Source organism: Apodemus sylvaticus, chromosome X, assembly GCF_947179515.1.
Source record: "Apodemus sylvaticus chromosome X, mApoSyl1.1, whole genome shotgun sequence".
NCBI classification, from domain to species: domain Eukaryota; kingdom Metazoa; phylum Chordata; class Mammalia; order Rodentia; family Muridae; genus Apodemus; species Apodemus sylvaticus.
Window position 1 is genome coordinate 10,537,239 of NC_067495.1, and position 24,337 is coordinate 10,561,575.

Genomic DNA, 24,337 nt, shown 5'->3' on the forward strand with positions numbered 1-24,337 from the left:
TCCCCAATTTGTTTCTTGGTCATGATGTTTGTACAGGAATAGAAACCCTGACTAAGACAGACATCAATGAGAGGAGAGGCCATTGGTCCTGAGAAAGTTGGATGCCCCAATATAGGGGAATGCCAAGGCAGGGAAGCAGAAGTGGGTGGGTTGGTGAGCAGGGGAGGGGATGGAATAGGGGGGTTTCAGAGGGGAAATGAGGAAAGGGGATAACATTTGAAAAAATCTCAAATCTTCTGAGTCATAGAATGATATACCCACCTATATTCCCCAGTAAAGTCTCTTGCATTAGAACAATCAGTTACCCCATCTATCTAATGACCTGGGGACAATAGTACTTTGTTGAGTCTTTTGTTACTACACAGAAGCCTGGCTCCCAAATATAGAAGATGACTTCTGAATTCCTGAGTGTTTCAGATAACCTTCCAAAGTTTAAAAACCACTCTTATGCTGGTGGGGTTGCAAATTGCTACAACCACTCTGCAAATCAGTCTGGCAGTTCCTCAGAAAACTGGTCACGTGACTTCTGGAGGATCCTGCTATACCACTCCTGGGCATATACCCAGAGTGTTCCCCAGCATGTAATAAGGACACATATTCCACTATGTTCATAGCAGTCCTATTTATAATAGCCAGAAGCTGGAAATAATCCAGATGTACCTCAATGGAGGAATAGATACAAAAAATGTGGTATATATACACAACGGAGTACTATTCAGCCATTAGAAACAATGAATTCATGAAATTCTTAGACAAATGGATGGAGCTGGAGAACATCATACTAAGTGAGGTAACCCAGTCTCAAAAGATCAATCATGATATGCACTCACTGATAAACAGATATTAGCCTAGAAGCTTGGAATACCCAAGACATAATCCACATATGAAATGATGTCCAAGAAGAACGGAGGAGTGGCCCCTGGTTCTGGAAAGACTCAGTGCAGCAGTATAGGGGTATTCCAGAACAGGGAATTGGGAAGGGGTGGATGGGGGAACATGGAGAGGGAAGAGGGCTTATGGGACTTTCAGGAGTGGGGAGCCAGGAAAGGGGAAATCATTTGAAATGTAAATAAAAAATATATTGAATTAAAAAAAGAAACAATCTTCTAAGGCACTATTAACAGTGTTTAAATAATTTCATATCTGCTTGGCCTTTTTGAGAATCATAATACAAATTTTCTTCCCAGAAGCATGTAAGTTTCTTACTCTACTGTAGAAAAGTTACTCAATGGAACTGGACAACTTAGTAAGAAAATTCTCTATACTTTACTATCACAAAGGGCCTGGAAGTGAAATATTGTAGTTACACTGCAAACCATCATGCAGAAAGCAAAATCAATGTACGCAGTATTCCAGCTCCTGAGTCATTTTGGAGAGGTATGAATGAACTCATAAAATGCTCTACAAGTTTGATGTTATATCAAGTTTTAGCATATGCTCTACAAGTTTGATGTCACAATAAAGGGACGGAAAGATAAAAAGCCAGCAGATGGGACTGAAGGTGTAAGTCAATAGAGTACTTGCATAGGGCTCTAGCTCTACCACTAGCACCAAAGGGAAAAAGTTAGGCATGGTAGTGCACACCTGTATTTACAGTACTGTGAAGGTTGAGGTAGGAGGATCACTACCAGTTCAAGGCCAGCCTTTGTTTCATAGTAAGACACTCCCTCATCTACACACCACACACATGTACACCAAGTATAAATAGATGTACATTCTATTTCCATTTGTAGGATTCAAAGGAAACTGTCATTTGGGATAATCTCTTTTATGATCATGCAGATCCCATAGCCAGAAAAGAAGTTTGTAATGACAAAATGGTATACTATCCTTCAGGAATGAACTTTTCTCACTACTGATCTGTTACAGCTATTCAAATCCCTGAAAGAATCCTTGCATTCCAATAAAGTTCCTCTTGTGGAGAGAGAGAGAGAGAGAGAGAGAAAATATGAGATAACAACTCGATGTATTATACTGGGTGAATTAAGATTTTAGACACACATTAAGTATTTTCCTTTAATCTCAGGCAATTACCAAAAGTGAAAATATAGAAGCTGTTGTTTTTAAACCCCTAGATTCCTTCAAGAATCCTTAGGATAAGGAATTAGCTCCATCACAATATTCTATTAAAATATATATGTGGAAAAGAAATTATTAAAGGATATTCAGATCATCATCCTTGGCAGGATAAAATGAGAATAACTCTGTAACATCACATTGTTGCTAGGAAGCAAGAGAGGCCCTTAAATGGCAAGGGCACTGCTGATGAAGAGGAAGTTATCTTAAAGAAGCTTCTATTTTTCAAGCTATAATTATTTATAGCAGTAAAATTTGTTCTATTTGGAAAAGGCCTTGATACTTGTACAAAATGAATTAATATAAAGAGAGTATACAAATATAAAAGGGAAATATGAAAAATGACTGTTACCTCTACATTTAAATGTATTTAAACAAATGGTAATACATACATAGGTACATACATATATAAATACATATATGTATTTTCAAATAGATATTTTATGGGTATTTTTGCTAAATATTTTTTCTGAATGTTACATACACACACACATCACATATATTATTTTCAATCTGCTTAATACATAATGAAGTAAGCTAGTTTATCAGACATATGGTTCTTGAAACAACAGAAACTGTTCTAAAAATAGGCTCCATCACCATCTGTGGTCTTCTACAAAGGAGAAGTAGTAGAGAGTCCAGCATTTAACTAGCACCAGTCGTCATGTGATTTCCAATGCAATTGAACTGTTATTCCAAAATAAAGACTTAGTTAACTATCAATCTAAAGGTCCAGATTCACTTTCTTGTTTCTCTGAAAGGGAAATCTAACTAATTCTAACTCAATGCCATGAAACAAGGTCCATACTTTAACACATTGAAAGAGGGCAAATGCCTTTTATTACAAAGCTGTGGTAATGGTCATGTGCAGTCAAAAATTAAAGGCAAATAAATGGAACACAAATAACACCTCATCTTCAAAATTTCTTAAAATCCAAGAATGGACATGAAAGATGACAATGAGGAGCCTGTAGTAAACAGAATAATGGTTCACAAAGATGACCATTTACTAATTCTCAAAATCTTTACAAAATGAAGTACACAGATATAATCAAAGTAAGGGTTTGGATGGAGGATGATCCCCCTGGGTTGGATACCATATGATCTACATACCTTTATAAGAGAAAGAAACAGATGAGAAATGGGAGATGATGCAGTGGTGAAAGCTTTGGGTGTGAGCTGAAGGATGTGGGCAACCTCTGGAAGCTGGAAAAGTGAAGGATTTAAATCTGCCCCAGAACCTCCAGAAGGAGGCACCTCTTGTAAATTTCAGAACCCCAACACAGTAAGTTCACTCTTTAATTGCCTAAGTCATGACATTTGGGATAGTATGTTAAAGAAACAGCAAGAACCAAATATAGCCCCATGACAAAACTGAAAACTATTTTGATAAGATACACAGCCAGGTAGACAACAACTGGACTTCATCTCACCTTGATCTTAGCTACCAGTTCTCACTAACCAATCAGAATCAAGTGTTTAACAATCCATTTAAATTGTATCCCTGTCTTCCTAAGATTATTATTTTTTCCTTTCCATCCTGGTCAAATTACAAAAACCTTGAAAGGATGTTTTTTTTTTTTTAAAAAAAAAAAGGAGGTATAAGAATAAATAAAATAATATCAATGAAAGTACTAAGAACATTATAGCCTGTTTTATCATCAAAATATCAATTGACTCTGAAATCAACACGATATGTTATGGGTACAATTTCCTTTGTGATTAACCATAAAGGTATTTGATTAAGTTAGCAACCAATACGGAAATGTTTGAGTTGGGCTTTGTTCACTTCTTACACATTTGACTAGATAAGCAGTATGGGTCTTTTTGCTGTTTGTAGTGCTAGGGATAGAACCCAGGACCTCATGCATGGTACAAGTGCACTACCACCGAGCTATTCGGTCAGCCCTTGCATGCAAATTGTTAAAGAAGTGCAAGCTCTGAATGCACAGCAGAGTCACTACGAGGGCTTGCAAAGCATCATCAGCTCCATGCCTCATTCAGAGGTCTGGTTTATCCCCGAAGAGGTCTCATTTCTAAGAAGCACCCAAGGGTTGCTTGTGTTTTGCTTTGGTAAACACGTTTTGAGAATAAGCGATTTAGAAGAATGCATCGTGAATTATCTTTAAAGGAATGGTACATGTTTGATAAATTAATATGGTTAATAGATTGAACTGTAAGCAAATGACAGTATAAGGAATATTTCTGTATTCACAAAGAGTTTCTTGGGCATTCATGTACCATAAAAAGGAAGCATGTCAATCTTTATTGAAAGTACCACTCAGCCCTCCTATAGCCATAAAAGCTGCAAGTGAGGTGCCATCTAGTGATATGGCTATAATGTGGGCCAACTGGGAGAAGCAGTTCCCAGAATGCTTTTTGCATTAGGAATACTTGGGGGGGGAACAAAGATATTAAAGATGCTTTATGTGATTAGTGCATATTATTTTCTGTAACATTGGTTCCCTCATGCTTAAAGTGTCTAGACACAGAGAATTCTTCCTTTTTATGCTTTTAGGCTAATGAAGATCATGTTAAAATATAAACATTGAAAACAATGACAAGCTTGCAGCTAGAGCTGGAAGCTTCCTGCAGCTCATCATTTCAACCCTGGCTTGAAACATCTTAAGAGCTTGATTATACTCATTACAAAGGAAAGGCTGACAAGTTAAAAATACTTCCTGGCTCTGGAAAAATTTGTCATTTTGGTCTCTTTTCACTTCTATTGAATAGAAATGGAGCTCTGCTTGGGTTCCAGTAGATTCCTGCAAGTTCTCAGATGCTCTCAGGCCTCCGCCAACAATTATAGCAAAACAACATTGGCATGATCTGTATTTCTTGTATTTAAAATGTTCTGCAAACAACAGTGTGCCACATGTATTTAACAGCTAATGTTGGAATTTTTCAAAAGATATAGACAGCTTAAAATATGTATCCATCCTATTTTGTGTAGTTGTTTGACATGTCAAACATCATGTGTTCCTTTCTATACAGTAAAAGTTAAAATGGTTGAATTCTTTCAATGTGAAGATTCTGTAGGACAATGAATGTTACCTCTCTTTTCTTGATGGTGGTGCTATCATTTCCAGTAACATCTTTACAGTGGTTATTATCTAAGGGACTATTACTGTAATAATCAGAAAATAGCTATATCATTTAACAAAAAAAAAACATGTCTGCTTCTGGTGGTGGTTCACAGCTCTAACACCAGCACAAAATATGCTGAGGCAGGAAGTTGGCTGAAAGTCCAAGGTCAGTGTGGTTTGCATGGTGATCTCAAGGCCACCAAACAATACAGACCAAAACTGTCTCAAAAGGGAGTGGTGGCAGGGCAGGCTAAGCACTTAGCCCAGTGAAAGAGTGCTCACTTTCCATAGGCAAGGCCTCAGTATGGCATTAAAATTTCTCTCGAATGTGATTTTAAAACAAATCAAACGAGGCATAGAGCTTTTTACAATAATAGTGAAATCTGGCTCTGTTAAAGAAATGAGATGATTCTGGAATGTCTAGTCATCAAAGATGGATGGAGTTTGTTTCAAACTGAATCAGGTGGAACACATATCACATTTGCCAAGTATGGGAGGATATGTATATCCATAAGGATAAAAACTGTTTGTATTAAAGCTTTCTAATATTTTAAAACCCCTGAGTTTTTAAATATGTTAAAATAGAAGAATATTAAAATTTTTAATAGGACCAATTTCCAGTCAATTTGAAAGAGATATCTTAAGCTGGGTAAGTTCTTGGTCAGAAAAGCCAGTTGACATTAAAAAATGGAAGAAGGCTGTTCTGTATATGAAGAGTGCTTTGGGGCTGGAAAGATGGCTCAATGGAAATAACTCTTGCTATTTCATTGAATCTGGGTTTGCTCCCCATCACTCACAATGTGCCTAACAACCTTTTAGAGTGGGATCAGATACCTTTGTCTTATGTCTAAACATACATACATACAAAGTAACCTACACACAAAATATGTAAACAAATACATCTGTAAAAAATGAGTGTCCTAATGATTGGCATATCCATGCAGAATTCTGACCATCTTGGAAGGGTGATATAGAAGAAACTTGCCAAGGGTGGTTGATCTAAAAGCACATTGCTTCTGTTGTTCTTTGGTAGGTTTTACTTCCACATAAGACTAGAAACTGCTTTGGGAATAAAACACTTTTAAAAACAAAAAACAAAACAAACAAACAAACAAACAACAACAAATAATCAAGTCTCACATGATCCCTGGGAGGTCTGGTGCAGAGTCTGGCAGATTAAGTGAACATTTTTTTGTAGTTGTTGGTTTTTAAACACAGGTCATGGTCTGAGACAGATCTTAAAGGCCAATGTAAATGTTGATGAGATAGACAATCACATGGCAGTTTTCATGCCTTCAAGAACTGGTTGAGGGATATCTGACATTGGTAATGAAAACCAGCCACAAGGTGCCGAGACTACAACAAGACACGGATAGATAAAAGACTAAACAGGGTACGACTTATTGGGGATTTTTTTGATGGTCAAGTGAAGAATTAAACTTGAGTAACAGGGAATTCATTCTTCAGTGTGACCATGAGAGAGGTGGCTGGCAATCAGGCTGGAATGTCCCTGACCATATGTTGACACAATTTAACTTTAAAAACATCAGCTATATTCCAGCACCTATGATGTGAGGATTTTGTTGGAAAGATCCAGAATACTATTCTCATGGGTTTTGTGTACTTATCAAGAGACAGGAATGATTTAGGGGACAATCAGGATCACCACAAATTAGCCTGTTCACAGATGCAGGAAATCAAGATAGATTTCCTACAAGGTTATAAAAGCCAAAGGCAAATGTAGGTTTATTCTAATAGGGTCCTGCAGTTTGTTTCTCCCATTGCTCCTATCCTACCCTCTTCCTGACTGTGGACCTTCTGGAGGCCAGTCTGTTATCAGTCACACATAGGACTTGAATAGCTGACTAGGAGACAGTGGAAGGAAGTTTGGTTATACATAATAACATCAGGGAGAACATTTTGAGGTGAATTCTCTCTCTCTCTCTCTCTCTCTCTCTCTCTCTCTCTCTCTCTCTCTCTCTCTCTCTCTCTCTCTCTCTCTCTCTCTCTCTCTCATGTTTTTCCAAAATAGTCCAAGGCCCTACAAGACACAAAGGCAATCTTTCCCATATAAATTGATCAATACTATCTAACTGAGTGTGCTTTCTGTCTGAGTAGGACAGAAAGTATCTCAGCTCTCTAGCATCTCTAGTCAAATTCAAATAACGGTGACCTGTTCGCATTGTATTAAGAATAAAAATTGATAAAGAAACAAAAGGTATAACGTCAAGAAATTGAAATGCAATCTTATTAAATGGGTTGGTGTTAAAGAATTAGGAGTGAATTCAGTTGCCATATTGCTTTTATTACGAAATTACCTCTAATGACCAGCTTATTTTGGCCTAGATGTTGGATTCTGAGTTTGAGAATCACAGAGAAAACCCTTTATGGTATAATGGTATTTAGAATGAGCTCCTCATAAGGTCCCTTAGTAATTACAGAGTTGAAGTCTGTGAAAGCTATCTAGGGAACCACAGAAGAGGCTGGAGCCGAGTCATAAGAGTGTCCTGAGATTGAATTAAACTATGACTCGCTTCAATCAACATTACATGAACTCCTTTTGTACCCATGTCTATTACAATATGAACTTATTTCCTTTAATGAAACCCATGAAATATTATCGTCTCTATTTTACAACTCAGGAAACTGCAAATCAGAAATAATTAGCACAGCCCACAGGGGCTGCTATGTGGGAAAGCTTTGAATTGAACTCAAACTGGTCCCACTTCAAAGTCCTTGCTCTTTACCCTACACTGTGGTTCGTTTCAGAGCAGGATTCAGGCTTAAAAGAGCCTAGAGTTTTGTGACCATTTAACCAAGACTATACAGCTCTTCGAGACACATCATAGCAGTCATAGCAATTTGCTAGTATCTACTTACGCTCATATTTCTTGTTAAGTGCAACTTTGAAAATATTTTATACAAAAGGGCTAAAAATGTTTACCTTTCTAATGCTAATGTCACTAACAGAAATACTTTTAAAATAACATTTCATCTTTTTGCAGCATTCCTTTCAATAAGATGGTTGATTGCTCTCTTAATTGTTCCCCATGCTCAAATCCCTCCCCAAAGTTTATTGTTTGAATATCAGTATGGCATGGATAAGAAAGTCTCCCCTGATGCACAAAGATAAGTGTGTACATGGTCAGAGTAGCTTGACTCATGTCCCCTCAATACATCTGGCTGTTCAGAAACTCAGAATGTGACCTTGCTTGGAAGTAGAATCTTTGCTCAGTGTTAGAAGATGTGCCCAGTCCTGGAGTGACTTGAGATGCCAGGGTAGATTGGTAACCAGGGGAGAGCTTTCCCCTTCGCAGAAGAGAAGGGAAGAGGCACATTCAGGAAGGAGCTGTGGGAGGGGGAACTGGGAGGAGGGAGGCTGCAATTGGAATGTAAAGTGAATAAATAAATAGATTAATGGGAACAAACAAAAGAAAAAGAAAGTAGCATTTGGAGACTACATTAGTTAAGATGAAGTGCTACTAAAGTAGGAGAACTCCTAAAGCCAAGAGCTGCTGTTCGTGTTGAGGGGAGGACATTCATGGACACACAGAGAGGCAAAAGGCTGAGGTGAAAATGGAAGCTAACTTTGAAATGATGCAGCTACAAGGCAAGCAATATGAAGAACTGCTGGGAGACACCGAAAAGGGAACCAGGATGCTGGTGACATGTGTCTGGGTTTTGTATCCTCTAAAATTATGACAGAGTTAAAAAAAAAAGTCCTTCTCTGAGTATATGGCAATTCTTTATGGTAGCTCCAGAAAATGAATACGGTGGTTTCTGCTGGCTTTCTTAGTGTCTCAACAGCGGACCGCTCTAACAATCACCACCATAAGTAAATTACATCTGGAGTGAAACTAATTAGAAGTGAAAAACGTCATACTATTTGGGTTTTATATGGAGCCTCTCATACACGTGGCTCCTGAAACCATATTACTAAGTACTGTATTAAAGTGCAAATGACTGTGAAGCCATTATGCACCTTTCAATCCTGCACTCAGCACATTAGGCACGAGCAGCTGTCATTATGGTAGAAACACAAAAAGCCTGGAACTGGAAAGATAATGCCCACCACTGTTGCTCAGCTCCAGCTGACAGTAAAATTCCAAAGAATCGGTTGGTGATTTGAGTCCGAGTGGGGTTCACTCCTTGTGTGACTCCTAAAAGTACAATTTCAGAGCAAGGGAAAAAATAGAGTATTCAACTCTTAACCCCAGTAGGACACCGTAGAATCTGAAAATACCTTCAAATTTGAAGCACATTTCAGGGGATGTACAAGGGCATACTTTTTATTTTCTGATACATTAGGGGTTGGGAGAGAGTTGCTAAGAAAGATTTGAAAGAAACGGACGAATGCAGCAAAGCTGATCTTATTCTCTGGGGTCCTAGTATTTCAGTGGTCTATGCTACCTGAAGGAAATGACTAAAACTTTAAGGCTGCTCTTGCACAGTATAGGATATCTTCAAGTTCTTTGGCTAGTTTTTAAATTGGGTTTTGGTTTGTCACTGAGAACCCACCCGCTTTTCAGTGAACACTAGAGACAGAGAGACAGAGACAGAGAGACAGAGAGACATAGACAGAGAGAGACAGACAGACAGACACACACACACACACAGAGAGAGAGAGAGAGAGAGAGAGAGAGAGAGAGGCGAGACTGGAGAGACTGTATATCCTCGGGAGCCTTATCCTGCTTTGAACAAAAATTAAAATATGGAACATTTGTTTAGAAGGATTACAAAGCTCTCAACAGAACCATTGTGTACAACCAAACTTCCTTTTACTGTTTCCTGAGCAGCAAGGTTGAAAAGTTTGGTTGTGCAGGAAAGAGCTAATATCTTGAAACCTCTATCCTTTGGAGGCCTGCTCACACGGGTGGCTTCGGGCTGCTATCTGAAAATGTAGAGTCTAGAATTTTCCTGAACTAGTAAGTATGCACATTCTCCTCCTCTCTTCTAGGAGGCTGGAATGTAGATCTGTGCTCCACAGAGTGCTGAAGTAACCAGTCCCCAGTGAAAACCCTGGGATCTGTTTTTCTGGAGGAGTAATTAAGTGTGCTTATGTTACAGCTGCCAATAAAAACCTTGCAAACTGTTTTGCTGAATGATCTAAGTACACCCTGTGTGATTTCTGTTAGTGGAAAATTAGAGAAACTTATGCCTAGTTTGGTCCACATTTCATCCCATATGTAATCCCCACCCCTGACCCCCCCCCCCCCACCGCCGCCTTGCCCGCAGTATTGAGAATGAAACTCAAGGCCTTGTGCATACTAGGCAAATGCTCAGTCACTGATTTGTACCCTCAACCCTCCTTTTGCAATCTGCACTTGGAGTTTTTAGCTGCCAGGAATCTTGGCCCTGAAGCATATGCCTCCTAAAGAATCATTGAACCTGTATGTGATGTCGAGAATCTTCAGCATACCAGCTTCCCCCAAATATCATTGGACAGCTTAGGCCTATTGTCTTCATTGACCCACCTTCAGACTAGACAGTATTCAACCCAGGCTTAGTAAAGGGGGACTTATCTTCAATATCTTGTGTAATAATGCAACATTATCTTGTATAATATTAAACAGGTTTATATTATGACAAATTAAGAAGAAAAGTCGAATGTTTTCTCATTAATTGTAAAGTCTTCTTTGGGGTACTTTTCTATTATGGATTAATCTTTAATATCTTGCTTGACCCTAAATATGATTATTTTTAAATGTGGAAAACATATGTGACAAGAGAGCTGAATGAGAAAATCATTCAGAAGTGCAAAACTGTATTCTTCAAACAAAGAAAAAAGGGTTCAGAAAGCACGTATCCAAGAATGGGGGTCAAAATGTTAAGGAACTCTTAAGACTCAATAATGAAACAGATAACAATTTTCAAAATGGATACTTGAGTGAACATTTCTGCAAAGAAGCTACATGCTGGTCAACATGTATTACAGAGCATGTCCAACATTGATCCTAAGGGAAATGCAAATGAAAACCACCCAGAGCTATCACGTCTCACCTGTTAGAATGTACAGCATCAGCATTGAAAAGACAAAAGAGAAGTGGAGGTGAAGGTGGAACTACAGCAAAGCCTTGGGTACTGGATGTGAATGTAAATAGGTTTAGGAATAATGTGTGTCCTCAGAATATTGAAAGGTGCTTATCATAGGCTGTGCTACTGTTAATTCTGGCTACATATTCAAAATAATTGAAATTAGGACTGGAAAGGCATTTGTATTTTCCCATTCCTGGCAGCATTAGCCATAAGAATTGAGATGGGGAAGCCACCAGACCAACACAAGGGTGGACAATGAAAGTGTAGATGCATGCAATGAAGTGTCAGTCAGCCTTCAGCGAGAGGAAATCCTGCCATTTGCAGAAGCACATGTATGCCTGGAAGACAAAATGCTCAAATGAACTAGGCCAGCTTCAGATGGCCACATGGTACAAATGCTAATCAGGTGACATATTTGAAAGAGACAACATCACAGCAGTAATGAGTATAATGGTGTTTTCTAGGGAGCTGAGGAAATAATGACATGGAAGAAAATTAGAATTGCTGTTCAATAGGCCTAGACAGCCTGATGCTATACCAATGGGATGGATACGCTTCAGGGGCATTCCATATGATATACCTTGTGATGTTTAGATAGTTATTATTCAGTTTTCCATTCCCTGATTGATTTTTGTTTTGTTTTGATTTTCTGAGGTAGTCTAGGTGGCCCAGACAGACTTCGAACAAAGGATCCACCTGCTTTAGTATCCAAGTGCTGAGATTATAGGTACACAGTACACATAGCTTCATTTAATATTCTTCCCTTTACTAAGCTTGAGGACACACATATTTATATACACCTATATATGTATATATGTAGTTTTTAGATTTAAAATATATTTATCTGCTAATTTTAGGACATTTCGGGCTTTCCTTCTGGTGTTAAATAACCAGCTGCTGCCGTCGGCCTTTCTCCAGAAGTTCATTCTCTATGTAATGATCTTCCTATAGCTCTTTATATCTGGGTCTCTCATTTAATTGAGCTCTTGACTTGACCGTCACATGCGGACTTGACCATCTCATGCAAGGTAGCTTCTATACCAATGGCAAGTCACCCTACCTTGTCTCCATCTTAACCAATTTTTCAATCTACTCATATTTACTTATTTAACAAAGTAATTGCATATATTCCGACCCCATGAAAGATCTTGTTTGATATAATCAGCATTTCATCCTCAATGCTAAAACAATTATTGTTTTAAAAAAAACTGGCATGTAACAAACGTTCTTGAATAATTAAATCATTTAGAAGAATAAGTGATATTCTAGAAACAGCATTTAACAGTTATTGAGAGAAGGGCCAGTTTTGCCTTTATCCCCCATCATTGAGCGGCTACATCTATTGAATTCCCACCCCAGTTTCATCTTCCACCAACACACAGGCACTTTTTATTGTCCCAGGCCCCCAAAGCAGCAAGACAGGTAGATTGGAAAAGCAGTTTCCATCAATCAGTGTCAGCCATGCACTGTTCTCTTGACTAGAAAGGGCGAGTACTGTCATTCAAACACCACACAATGCCGGTGCATCTTCCAAAGTTAACGTCTACAAAAGGCAAAGGATCCCATTGCTAAGGGTTGCTCAGTGCACACTGCAGGATAGATGCCATTAAGATTCACTTCCCTCCTCCTCCTCCTCCTGTTCAATCACTTCTCTGGAAGGCAGTGAATTGCTTTAGTCTTTTTCAATTTGGGTTTATTGAATTTCTGAACCTCAGAATACCTTGTTTGTCAGATAGTTTGGCAGATTGAGCAGTCATGGGATACACAAAAGAAAGTCACATTACAACAATAACTACTACTCTTTACTGGCAGCCCCATCTCCCAGCCCAGCTTCTTCATATATTTGAATACATGTCTTCTCTTTTTACGCTAATTGCATTTGCCCTTGAGGTATGACCTTCCACAATTCTCTCACAGGGAGCCTATGGAGTTCCTTTTTTAAAACCACTGAGCGAATACATACTTCTCCAGCTCTCAATATCACCCAAGACTCATCTCCACTGGCATGTAAATATATGTACTTGGAATGACATATAGCCAATAGCTAACCTATTCCTTTTCCCAAGAGCAGAAATACACACACACACACACACACACACACACTGCTGGCCACACACAAATAAAAGAAACAGATGACATCATCCCACCCCTCAAAAAAAAAACTGGACCTTAAGGATTGAAAGTCCTTCATTTAACAGGGGAAACAATATTTAATTAACAAAGCAAAGCAACCTGTTATCTTTTAAAAGATCAGAACTAAGGCTGGTTCTTGAAATAACATCTGGGAACTTCATTTCGGGGAGTTCCCACCATTTCCAGGAACTGAGAGCACCGTGCCTAAAATGTTCTTATAAACAATATGATGTGAAGTAAACATATGCTTTCTGTTGGGGGCATGGGGCAGGAATTTGGTTACATGTCAGATAGGCTGTGCTAATGTGACCAGTCTTCAGCAAAAATTGAGAGGTGAGTCTACTGTGGGTCTCTTTTGTCCACTCTTTCATATTCTGTGTTACATGGCTTTGCTCAAGGAATTAAATGTGGCTCCACAAGGACAGGTTTGGAAGCTTGCACCTAGTTTCTCCTGAACTCTACCACATGTGTTGGTGTCATTGCTGATCGTATGTGGTATTTTATTGTTAAAAGCACTTTTAACCATGGGTATGACTACAAGGGCTAATATAGCATGTCAGCAAAGACCAAACCTCAGCACAGTCTCGGGGAGCTCTAAGTCAGGACTTTCTACACCATTTCTTTCCATGGATAGAAGCAGAATCCATGGGTAATCAACACATGTAAAGGCTGACCTAACAGCCAAGTTTCATTACTTCTGTGCAACACAGCTTCTTTGTCTAAAACACTGGACCGATAACCTTTACTTGGCAAAAGTTTTACAAATGTTTACCACAAAAGCTCTGTGGTAAACATCCTTGAAGACATATTGTTGAAGGAGTAACTACTATTTCTATTTAACCTTGTAGGTTAGGTTTAGTGGTCAGAAAGAATTACATGGATCCAATTTTACCCTTATTCTACCATACACAACAATAAGAAGTGATTATACGAACTCAGAGGGTCACAGCTCTGTTGGAGCTTGTGAATAGATTGCTTTGCTCAGGATATAGGTGGAGCTTCTCTAACACCTCATGGGCTGTGGGGACTACTTGGAGGGCAGACAAAGAAAGCACATGATAATATTCATTCCCAGCTCTCAACTGTGCTTAGATATTTGACTCTGGATGCTTTGAGCATCCTTAACAGTCCACTCAATCCTGGACCTTAATCTTGCTCTAGCTGCCAATCTGTACTGCTTTCCCTTTTCTTGGGTGCTCATTCAGCTGGGTACTGCTGCAACCATTAGTTCATACCGGATTTATTCATCGCTGCTCACCTGGTGCTTTCTAGAGACACTCCATCAAAGCCGTTCACCTAAGTGTAGCTTTGTCTTCTTCCTTTCATTTGCTTTGGTTATTTGCTTATGAATTAAGTCTGCTTTACTTTTGTGGAATCAGAATTACTAGGCAAATATAATCTCAGTTAGTAGCAGCATACTTGAAAATATGCTCTAATATGTATTCAGTTTTTCTCTGTGTCCCATGCTGTCCAGAGGACAATGACATCACCTTTTAGTTCTCTCATTGCTTTATATAAAATAATGTAACACCTTCAAACATTAAAGGCTTGAAGATGAGTTGTTGAATATCTATAACAAGTCAACTAAGGCAAATTCTCTAGCATATATTGAAGGAGCTGCTGTAAAAAGCAGATATTATCTGGATAGAGGTGCTTTGTGTTATAAGTTGTTTAGGGGAAAAGATAGGCTTCTCTACTGTTACAAAACATTTAACAAAGACATTTTCTTTGGATTTATGAGCTAAAGGTGGTAACAGTCCTAACATTATTACACAGGAAATCAGAAGACCTATGTTTTTATGTTTCAGCATTGTATCGGGAGCTAGAGTCATTTTGTTGCCCCAGTTTTCCTCTAGCTGAGTATGGCTTACTAGCATTGGCCAATGTAGTATTGCTTCTATTAATTGTGGTCCTTCTCTGGAAGTTGGGTAAGAAATAAATACAGCCTTCTCATACTCTCTTCTCCTAGGTTTTGGTTGCAGATTAGTAGACATGGTGACCTTGAAGAGTATATATTGAAGGGTGTAGAGCCATTCTATGCTGATTTCTCAGTGAGTATGTATTTTAATGGTCTGCCATTTTCTTTTAGCAATCTGTGCTACATTAATACCTTAGACGTTGAGACTCTGCCATCACAGCTAGTATGTGTGTTCCTGGTTATGTTGTCTCACTTTCATATGTCAATCTGTTTGGATTGTTACTAGGGTTAAAGAAGTAAGGATAATACTTACCCATAGTTAGTGTCCAATAAGTGTTACCTACTCATAATATTGATGCAGATGATCTATGACTCACTGAACATGACAGTTTCCTTACATTCTCACTTCCTTGATTGTTAAATGTAAGAGTCATCTTGATAAGATTTTTAATTTTATTAAATTTTCAACTTTATAACAATCCTTTATAAAATTACTAAAAGGGGTGAACAGATTGTTCAATGGTTAGGGGCATTTCTTGTTTTTCCAGAGGACCCAGGTTCAATTCCCTCTCAACAGAGGGAACTGACAGCTCAGAGCCACCTTAAATATTAATCCTGGGGCATCTAATGCTTACTTCTGGTCTCAGAGAGTACCAGATGTTTGCATTGTGCACAGACATTCAAACTAGAAAGTCATCTATACACATAAAATAAAAAATAAATTGCTAAGAAATAAAAACTTCAACATCATTCTTGTTAGTTTTCTTTGTCTTATCAACTTAATAGAAGCTAGAGTCTAATAGGAAGAGGAACCTCAATTGAGAAAATTCTTTCATCAGATTGCCTAAAGGAGCATTTTCTTGATTGCCAATCAATAGGAGAGGGCCCCACTCAGTGTAAGTGGTGCCCCTTGGCGGGTGGTCCTGGATGGTTTAAGAAAGCAGTTGAGCAAGCCATTAAATAGCATTTTTCTATGGCCTCTGCTTTAGTTCCTGCATCCTGGGTTCTGTCTTAAGTTCTATCTTGGCTTTTTTCATTTGTTTAAGAAAAGGTTTATTTCATCTTAAAATGGACTTACTTACATGGACTTTAAGATGTAATAACCCTTTCCTGTGCAAATTGCTTTTACCTTGGTCTTTATCATAGCAATGGGAACAAACTCAGACACTCATAGAAAGGGACTACAGAATGAAAGCATGGCATTTCAAACGTTAAATAAAGAGCCTGGTAAAGGGGGAAAGGCACAAAAGACACTGAGAGAGGAAACCGTTATTTAAGGAGAAGCATCATCTTCTTTTTGAAACTAACCTACCAGAGTTTGAAATAAACTTTGGAAAGAAGAAACGTTTTACAAACCGAGCAGTGTCCATGAGACTTTCATTCACACCCAAGTGAATATCTTGTGTGGTAAGAAAAGAAGGGTGTCCTCCCAGAAGAGCAAAGCCTATAACAAAGGAAAAAGACAGTTAATGTTTTGAGAGGAAAAAAAGAACTAAAATGTAAACCAAAATAATGAGGCATCAGAATTAGCACCAGCTATCTCAATTTAAAAAATCCTCAAATCTCTTCATACTCCCTGGTAGAAAATTCCCAAGCATAGCAAAATTAACTACCTTTTGAGTGCATGCTTATATCTCACCCCTATTTTCTCAAGAGGTAGCAATAATGGGACATTGCTCTCTTTAGGGAATTATGTGTACTTTTTATCTCTTCAAATTATGGAAAGACATCCTTTTAGGAGGGCAGAGAAATAAACTGAAGCTATATGGGATATCCTGGATTAGAGTGGGGGTATTAATCAGTAATGAAAAAGAATGACCCTTCAGAAACATTATGCTAAATGAAAGAGTAAATATTGCTGAGCAGTGGTGGCGCACGCCTGTAATCCCAGCACTCTGGGAGGCAGAGGCAGGTGGATTTCTGAGATCAGCCTGGTCTACAGAGTGAGTTCCAGGACAGCCAGGGCTACACAGAGAAACCCTGTCTCGAAAAAACCAAAGGAAAAAAAGAGTAAATATTTAGTGTTGGAAAATGTCTAGGAATAAGTATCGGAAATAGAAGGAATTAAAATCACTGATAAGTGGATATCAATTAGCCAAGAAGCTCCGAATTCTCAAGACACAATTAGCATATCAAGTAAAATAGCTGTTGCTGCAGCATGGAAGGATATTATTGAAATATTTTACATCTTCATAGAGCTTCCAGGTCACACAGTCATACATGATTGTCAACCTTGAAGGGCACATTTAATAGCTTCATTTTCCTATGCATAAATAATACTTTAAGTTATTAAAGTATGCAAAAACTAAAAATATAAATCAAGTGCTGAGATGACAGTTTAAAGTCACTAAGAGAAAGGGTTACTGGCCTTCATCTTCTAATGAAGACAAAGCTAAGTACCAACTAAGAGACATTACCTCCCTGCTCTGCCGCTGCCTTTGCACGATTAGTGCATTACAGATGCCTGAGCACAGGAGCCTGGCTCCTTCACTCTTCTCACAACACATTCTGTTGATAGGGTGATGAGGACTAGACACATAGGAGTCCGCCTCAAGCCCCAGTTAAACTCTGTGAAGACAAGCAGCTGAGGCTTTTGACATAGGATCTGAGGCAAATTTGTGGGAGATGGTGACAGCTGACAAGAACTTTATTATGCCATTTGAGATAAAGTCCATGTGCACATCTGCTCCAGACTATAAATGCAAGGCAAAGAAGCATAATTTCAAGATAAATACTTGTCTAAAGTATTTTGCAAATATACTTTGCCCTTTACGTTGTAATATGTCAAATTTATGTCCTGGAAAATATATAACTGTCATAACTTGCTAATTCCATCTGTTTGGGGATTTATCCTGAGAGAAGGAAATCATTAATTGTCCATTGAATTGAGTGAGGAATTCTAGACTTAGAAATGGAAGTTTGGCTAAAAAATGAAAGTTTGACTCAAAATTTCCTGACACTATTCACTGTTGTATTAACACAATTTTAATAATAATATTTCAATATGGAATATTTCCTGGCTAGATTTTTTTCATCAGTTTGACACAAGTCAGGGTCATCTGGGAAGAAAGAACTTCAATTGAGAAAATTCCTCTATAAATTGGATTTTAGGTAGGCCTATAGGACAGTTTTTTATTAGTGATTGATGCAGGAGGGCCCAGCCCACTGTGGCATCATCCCTGGGGTAGTGATCCTAAGTTCTATAAGAAAGCCGGCTGGGCAAGCCCGGAGGAGGAAGTCAATAAGCAGCATCCCTCCATACCTCTGCATCAGCTCCTGCCTCTGGCTTCATGCCTTGACTGCCCGCCCTGAATTCCTTTCATGATGAATTTTGACCTGACAGTTCTAATTAAAGTGAAATGAGCCATTTCTTCCTAAAGACGTTTTCTATATAGTGTTTATACAATAATGGAAACCCAAACTAGGACAGAGTGTTATTCAATATTATTAAGGAATCATTTTGTTAATGATAATGCAGCTACAGAGGAAAATATTTGGTATGCTTTAATAATATTAAGGAATGTTTTTGGGATAAAATGCCATAGTTTTAATTTCATTAAAAATACTACACTAATGAGAGGAAGTAGGCAAACTAAGGCAAACAATATGCTAACAATTGTTAAGATTAATATAAGGAGTATTGTGTGTTTGTTATGCTAATCTTTCTACATTTGTATTTACTAAATAAACTTCTATTATAAAAAAAGCATTAAAAGCTACAACAACCATCCTTTATATAACTATACCTGTCATTGTACTAAAAATTAGTGTGTCCCGAATCATACAATACAAATCAAGAGCACTTGCTGTCACTGTATACACTCATCTCCATTGATTTCCCCCTTAGAAACACTCTAGCAGGTGATATTGTAGAAATTTTATAAAAAAAAAAATAACTCACTGCTTTCCTGCAACATATTCTAGTGGTGAAAGACTGACCAAAAAGTGAGTAAGTAAACTGAATATATTATAGGTTATATACTGATAAGGGTTATAAAATTTGAGTAAGAAAGTGTGGCAGGAAATATAAGACCAGAATTGCCATTTTAAGTGCCATGGTCACTGAAGCCATACTGAGTGAGGGGTATTTGCATGAAGGTTGAGGAATACTTGAGTGTGAACCATGAGAAACATATGATACAGGGGACGACTAGTTATATGTCTTGTGCAATGGTCACAATTGGCTGATATAAGAGATGGCAAAAAGATGGGTGTGGAAAATAAAGAGTATGTGAAAAGTAGAAGGTGGGAAGAAAATGCAAAAGCTGTAAGTTTTGCCTGAGAAAAATGGAAATATACTAAAGGTTGGACCAGATGAGTAACACAATTAGTCTTTGGTTTTAATGGAATATATAAATGAAGGGTCAGCATCAAGAAGGCCAGTTAGGAGAGACATTTGTAAAATTTGAATGAAAGTTCAGAACTTAGACCAAATTGATTGCAGCTGAATTAGTAAGAAAGTGGTTGTATGACTAATATATAAGTATTTTGAAACTAGCCTCAGTAGTCAACTGTTGGTCCTATTTCCTACCTCAATGTGCATATTACAGCTATCAGAGAATTTCCACTTACCAACATCTGTATCCACACATTCTGCTTTATCACTGTTTATCACTGTGCTTAGGCACAGATAATCTTCTCATCTCTTGCGTTTCCATGTCTCTTCCTACTGTCTTACTGGCAAGTCTAATTCACCCACATTCTTTAGATGTTCCCTCAAAATGCTTAACAATGTGTCATCTTTGTCTCATACTTCCATTCATAGACTTGAAGCCAACCCCTTTTGAGTGTTCATGGACATTATCAATTCTTGATTTCTTATGTCTTAACCTGTAGGAACTATACTCAATAGTTAATAAAAACACTTTTCCTTGGTACCACATTCACTTTCAAGAATAACTTTATTTCTTTGCTCCTCTCTAATCAGCCCTTTCTTCTCCTCATTTCCATCAAACTCAGCTCTATAAAGCATTGCTAGCCATCACTGAAGCAAAACTCCTTTCATCAACATTGCCATGACCTCCATGTTGTTTCATCTTTTTACCCCTCTTTTTTTTTTCTCAATCGCTTCAACAAAGCTGTGCACCAGTCTCTTCTGGACAAACACTCATTGTATAAACCCCAGGATGACGCATCTTCTTGGTTTTATATTTACATTGATAATTTTCTTTCTTGGTCTTGATACTTGAAAGTGAATGTAGTGCTTTATTTAAACACCCTTGATTTCTGGTTTCTATTTTCCATGACTTGTAAACCTTGGAGCATCCCAGAGTCAATCATTGGTCCTCTTCTCTCTTCACTATATCAAGTTCTATGGTTTCAAATGCTATCTCTATGATCATGACCCTTACACATCTGTATTCTGGATCGCACTTGGAAACTCCAGACTTATATCCAAGTTCTTTTACAACATCTTTCTTTGTATGTCTAACAGAGATCTCAATCTCAATATGAGCAATGAATGTCTGTTTATTCCCTTTCAGCACACTCCACCTGCAGCTTTCGACAGTACTCAGGGAAAGATCTAGAAGTCATCTTTAACATCTATCTTTTGCAAGTAAATTTAACCTCTTTGGATCTCCTTTCAAAACATACTTAGGATCTGTCCTTCCTAGCTTGCTCATTACTACCACACTGGTTCTAACCCTGCCCCTACCTCACCACCACCCACCCACCCCCAGCCCTACACCCCCACACCTACCCCACCCCCTCCTCCAGTTCTTACCCCACTGATGCACTTCGATGTATTTGTCTTGTTTCCATACCCCTTATACCCACAGTCTATTTTTAATAGAGTAGCCAGGGTAACTTACAGAATGCAATTTAGACTGTGATCCACCTTTCCCCAGAAATGCCAGGTGATTTTTCTACTTCATCCAGGGTAAAAGCACCAATTCTATTAATGGTGCAAGCCTTTGTGCCTCATCATTAAACCCATTCTCTGTGCTGAAGATATGCCTTTTCTTCAACATACTCTATTTTTTGCACATTTATTATGTCTATTGTTTCTTTACCTACTAGAAAGTAAGTTCCATGAGGGCAGAAGGTTTCCTATGCTTTGTTTACTGTTAATCAAGTCACAAACATTTAATATAAAGATGTCAAATTCTAAGTGTATCAGGAATATTTGTTGAATGCTTTGATGGATGAAGGAAGGACATTGACTCTGGAGAGAGGGCCCATTCCCCAAACTGATAGCTCTTGCTCTTTTCATCTCCACCAAACTTTTTCTTAGTGTTGATGAAAAGAACAGAAACTTCAAATGCCTGAAGTCAACTACTTCAGTGAAGTCAGTGATAGTTGAAAATGCTGACCATTCCTGAGCACTACATTTGTGTATAAACATGCAAAGTTAAGCTAAACAAAGATGGACACTGAATACTCATCAAGAAAATATTTATTGTGCACTTCTACCATATGCCAGGGCCAAATGATAGGCACGACTGAGGTTTAACAGTCATTTAACACACAATGACTGTTAAAGGAGAGCTCATTTGGTAGACTGCTTGCCAAGTGAGCATGAAGACCTCAATATGATGCTCAGAAGCTATGTTACAAAAGAACACACTGGACACAGTGTAATGTGTTTATAATCCCAATGCTGGCCAGGTGACACAGGCAGATCCTCAAGGCCAATCAGCCTAGCCCAGCTTGCTAGGTCCAGACCACTGAGATGATTGGTCTCATAAGATAAACAAATAAAAAAGGTGGATAGTGGGTGGGGAATGAGACCCTAGGTTGTCCTGTGCACTGCACATGCATATACATACATGCACTCATTTGCACACAAACATCTGAGCACATGGCAGTTTAAGACTGCTTGTCATGTCTGATCCACATTATAGCCCATCAGGTAGAAGTCATTCTGTGGCAGCAACTTGGGACTAATCTGATACCCTCAGACTTCCCTCCTTGTGCTACAAAGTAGATTCATATCTAGCATGGACTTTAATGATGGAAGTAGGAAGAATGGGTCAGAGGAAACATTTTTAAGAAGGCTTTAGATCATGAGAAAGACCAAAGGTGTGGGGCTTACCTTAGAGTTTCTATTGCTGTGATAAAACAAATGACCATAAACAACTTGGGATGTAAAGGGTTTGTTTCATCTTTGACCCATCAGGTAATTTTCCATTGCTTAGGGAAGTCAGTGAAGAAACTCAAACAGGGCAGGAAGCTGGAGGCAAGAGCTCATGCAGATGCCATGGAGAAGTGCTGCTTACTGGATTGGTCTTCAGGGCTTACTTGGGCTGCTTTCTTATAGCACCCAAGACTACCAGCTCATGGATGGCACCAATCACACGGGGCTGAGCCCTCTCACATCAATCACTAATCAAGACAATGCCCTATAGCATAGCCTACAGGAAAATATCATGGAGGCATTTTCTCCATTAAGAATCCCTTCATCCCAAATGACTCTGCGTCAAGCTTGATGTAAAACACTAAGGGTTGGATAGCGACCACTTCTGAAAAGGAATTTTCCTTTTTTATTAACTGGTCAGAAAGAAACTCAGACCCCTATGCAAAGGTTCAAGACAACTGTTGGCTAAGTTATCAGGCCTGGGTCATGATGATTCAAAGGTTGTTAAAGGATCTGAAAACCACCGGAGCAGCTATGGTGGAGGAGAGGACAGAAGGATTTCTTTCCATTCCCCTGCCACCCCTCTTTCAGAGGAATCCTTTTCTGTCTTACATTTGCTCCTGCTTTCAAAGCAGCTATTTTTGTTCAGTGGTTTTTGTTCTGTTAATTTCTCAACTTCAGTTTGAGGAAATGCAGTAAATATTATGTTGCTCTTTGTTTTCTTTGCATATTTTTGTGGGCTTCGGAACAGGGGATGTAAGTGAGAATTCATTCAGTATGAATAGGAGGGTCTGGTGTCTCTTGCTAGTAGAATGGAGGCTGTCATTAACCTCTCTATGATTTGCCATCATAGCTTTAGAATAACATCCCATTTTTTGTATTTGTGTCTATGTAAAAATAATGAATTTGAAACAGATGCTGCAGCACCAACTTCAATTTCACCTTGAAAGTGACATGCCCATGTTAAATAATGGGGAGAATCATCGCTTGGTATTCACTGTGCATTTTTTATCAGAGACTGCATTTACTAAGATTAAAAAGTATCTGTCAATCAACCCAATTAATTTGCAATAAAAGAATGCAATTGCCAGTAGATACACAGGAGAATTGCCTGGTTTGCCAGGGAGACATACATTGAGGGATGCAGAATGAATGATCTAAAACTACACACAAAGACAGAGACATTATCTTACCAATATAATGCAGAGGAAAAAGGCCAGATACAAAAGAGCACATGCTGAAAGGTTCTTTCAATATAAAGGTTGAAAAAGGCAGAACTCATCTGTGGTGGTAGAAACCTAGATGATAGTTGCCCTTGGATGGATGCAGAGCAGCTTGATGAAAAAGCAGGGTTGATGCAAAGAGCTTCTGAATGCTGCTAACGTTCTGCTTTCTTGGGCATTTGTAACAGTAATGTATTTATTGTAAGAATCCACTTAACTATCATATACTTATTGATATGTACAGTTTCCTGTAAGCTTGTTAGACTTTAATACACATGTCTCATAAATAATGAATGTGAGTAGATACCAACGTTCTATTTCCTGAGATAAGTAGAAACGTTGCTGGATCCCTGGATCTCAGGCTTAAGATAGAATCCTCAAGGACTAGACTGTAAGAATTAGCCCATCCCAGGGGATAGTATAATTCTGTTCAAGTAATAGATGATTAGATACAATCAATGTATTTTCATTCTAAATACCAAGGACATATGTTGTATCTGTTGAGAAAGTCTGCCAAAGGACCACCATTACTATGCACACACGGAAGTGGGGATGCAGTGCTGTGAAAAGGTGCACAAGCAAGATCCCCATGCCTATCCCCCAGTGATGCACGTTTACTTAGGAGAACACTTTTGTCATGGCATCCATTGGGCTTTGTCGGGTTTTGTAAGCATGTAAGGCAGCTTCTCCCTCTGATTGGTCTGTTACTGAGCTTCGCTGGCAGCATTCCATGTCCAATTAGATCCATAGGGATTTACTGAGGATAATGACAACTATTCTATGAAGC

General features: G+C 38.5%; 1 protein-coding gene across 1 annotated transcript in view; it reads right to left on the reverse strand.

The window, feature by feature from the left end:
- Otc (ornithine transcarbamylase) overlaps window positions 1-24,337 on the reverse strand; it is a 66,527-nt gene that overhangs the window by 25,090 nt on the left and 17,100 nt on the right. Inside the window, exon 4 of the mRNA XM_052171355.1 lies at window positions 16,606-16,693. Coding sequence (XP_052027315.1) covers window positions 16,606-16,693 — 88 coding nt within the window. The remainder of the gene's footprint in view (window positions 1-16,605; window positions 16,694-24,337) is intronic.